Source organism: Procambarus clarkii, chromosome 49 (assembly GCF_040958095.1).
Source record: "Procambarus clarkii isolate CNS0578487 chromosome 49, FALCON_Pclarkii_2.0, whole genome shotgun sequence".
Lineage (NCBI taxonomy): Eukaryota > Metazoa > Arthropoda > Malacostraca > Decapoda > Cambaridae > Procambarus > Procambarus clarkii.
In genome coordinates this window covers 23,312,171-23,313,307 of record NC_091198.1, presented here as the reverse complement: position 1 = coordinate 23,313,307, position 1,137 = coordinate 23,312,171, and the positions used below count along the sequence as shown (strand labels likewise).

At 44.9% G+C, this 1,137-nt stretch overlaps 1 protein-coding gene across 1 annotated transcript in view; it reads left to right on the top strand.

Moving 5' to 3' along the window:
• Window positions 1-854, top strand: part of LOC138351439 (golgin subfamily A member 6-like protein 22) — an 8,739-nt gene extending 7,885 nt beyond the window's left edge. Inside the window, exons 3-4 of the mRNA XM_069303263.1 lie at window positions 5-289; window positions 488-854. Coding sequence (XP_069159364.1) covers window positions 5-289; window positions 488-854 — 652 coding nt within the window. The remainder of the gene's footprint in view (window positions 1-4; window positions 290-487) is intronic.
• Window positions 855-1,137: the final 283 nt, after the last annotated feature.

Here is a 1,137-nt window from a genome sequence, read left to right as displayed (position 1 = left end):
CTAGCCAGGAGAACAAGCTTACTAGCCAGGAGAACAAGCTTACTAGCCAGGAGAACAAGTTTACTAGCCAGGAGAACAAGCTTAGTAGCCAGGAGAACAAGCTTACTAGCCAGGAGACCAAGCTTACTAGCCAGGAGAACAAGTTTACTAGCCAGGAGAACAAGCTTACTAGCCAGGAGAACAAGCTTACTAGCCAGGAGAACAAGCTTACTAGCCAGGAGAACAAGCTTACTAGCCAGGAGAACAAGCTTACTAGCCAGGAGAACAAGCTTACTAGCCAGGAGAACAAGCTTACTAGCTGAGAGAACAAGCTTACTAGCCGAGAGAACAAGCTTACTAGCCAGGAGAACAAGCTTACTAGCTGAGAGAACAAGCTTACTAGCCGAGAGAACAAGCTTACTAGCCAGGAGAACAAGCTTACTAGCTGAGAGAACAAGCTTACTAGCCGAGAGAACAAGCTTACTAGCTGAGAGAACAAGCTTACTAGCCGAGAGAACAAGCTTACTAGCCGGGAGAACAAGCTTACTAGCCAGAACAAGCTTACTAGCCGGGAGAACAAGTTTACTAGCCAGGAGAACAAGCTTACTAGCCGGGAGAACAAGCTTACTAGCCAGAACAAGCTTACTAGCCAGAACAAGCTTACTAGCCAGGAGAACAAGCTTACTAGCCAGGAGAACAAGCTTACTAGCCAGGAGAACAAGCTTACTAGCCAGAACAAGCTTACTAGCCAGGAGAACAAGCTTACTAGCCAGGAGAACAAGCTTACTAGCCAGAACAAGCTTACTAGCCAGGAGAACAAGCTTACTAGCCAAGAGAACAAGCTTACTAGCCGAGAGAACAAGCTTACTAGCTGAGAGAACAAGCTTACTAGCCGGGAGAACAAGTTTACTTGCCAAGAGAACAAGCTTACTAGCCAGGAGAACAAGCTTACTAGCCAGGAGAACAAGCTTACTAGCCAGGAGAACAAGCTTACTAGCCAGGAGAACAAGGTCACACTATCCACCAAGAACAAACTCACACTGAACTATGGATTAAGTTGGTATATTAAGATAATTACGATATCCAAAAAACATTCTGCCTCATTATGGACACAAATAAATTTGAGACTGGGTTAAAATTATTGTTTGTTGATAGGAG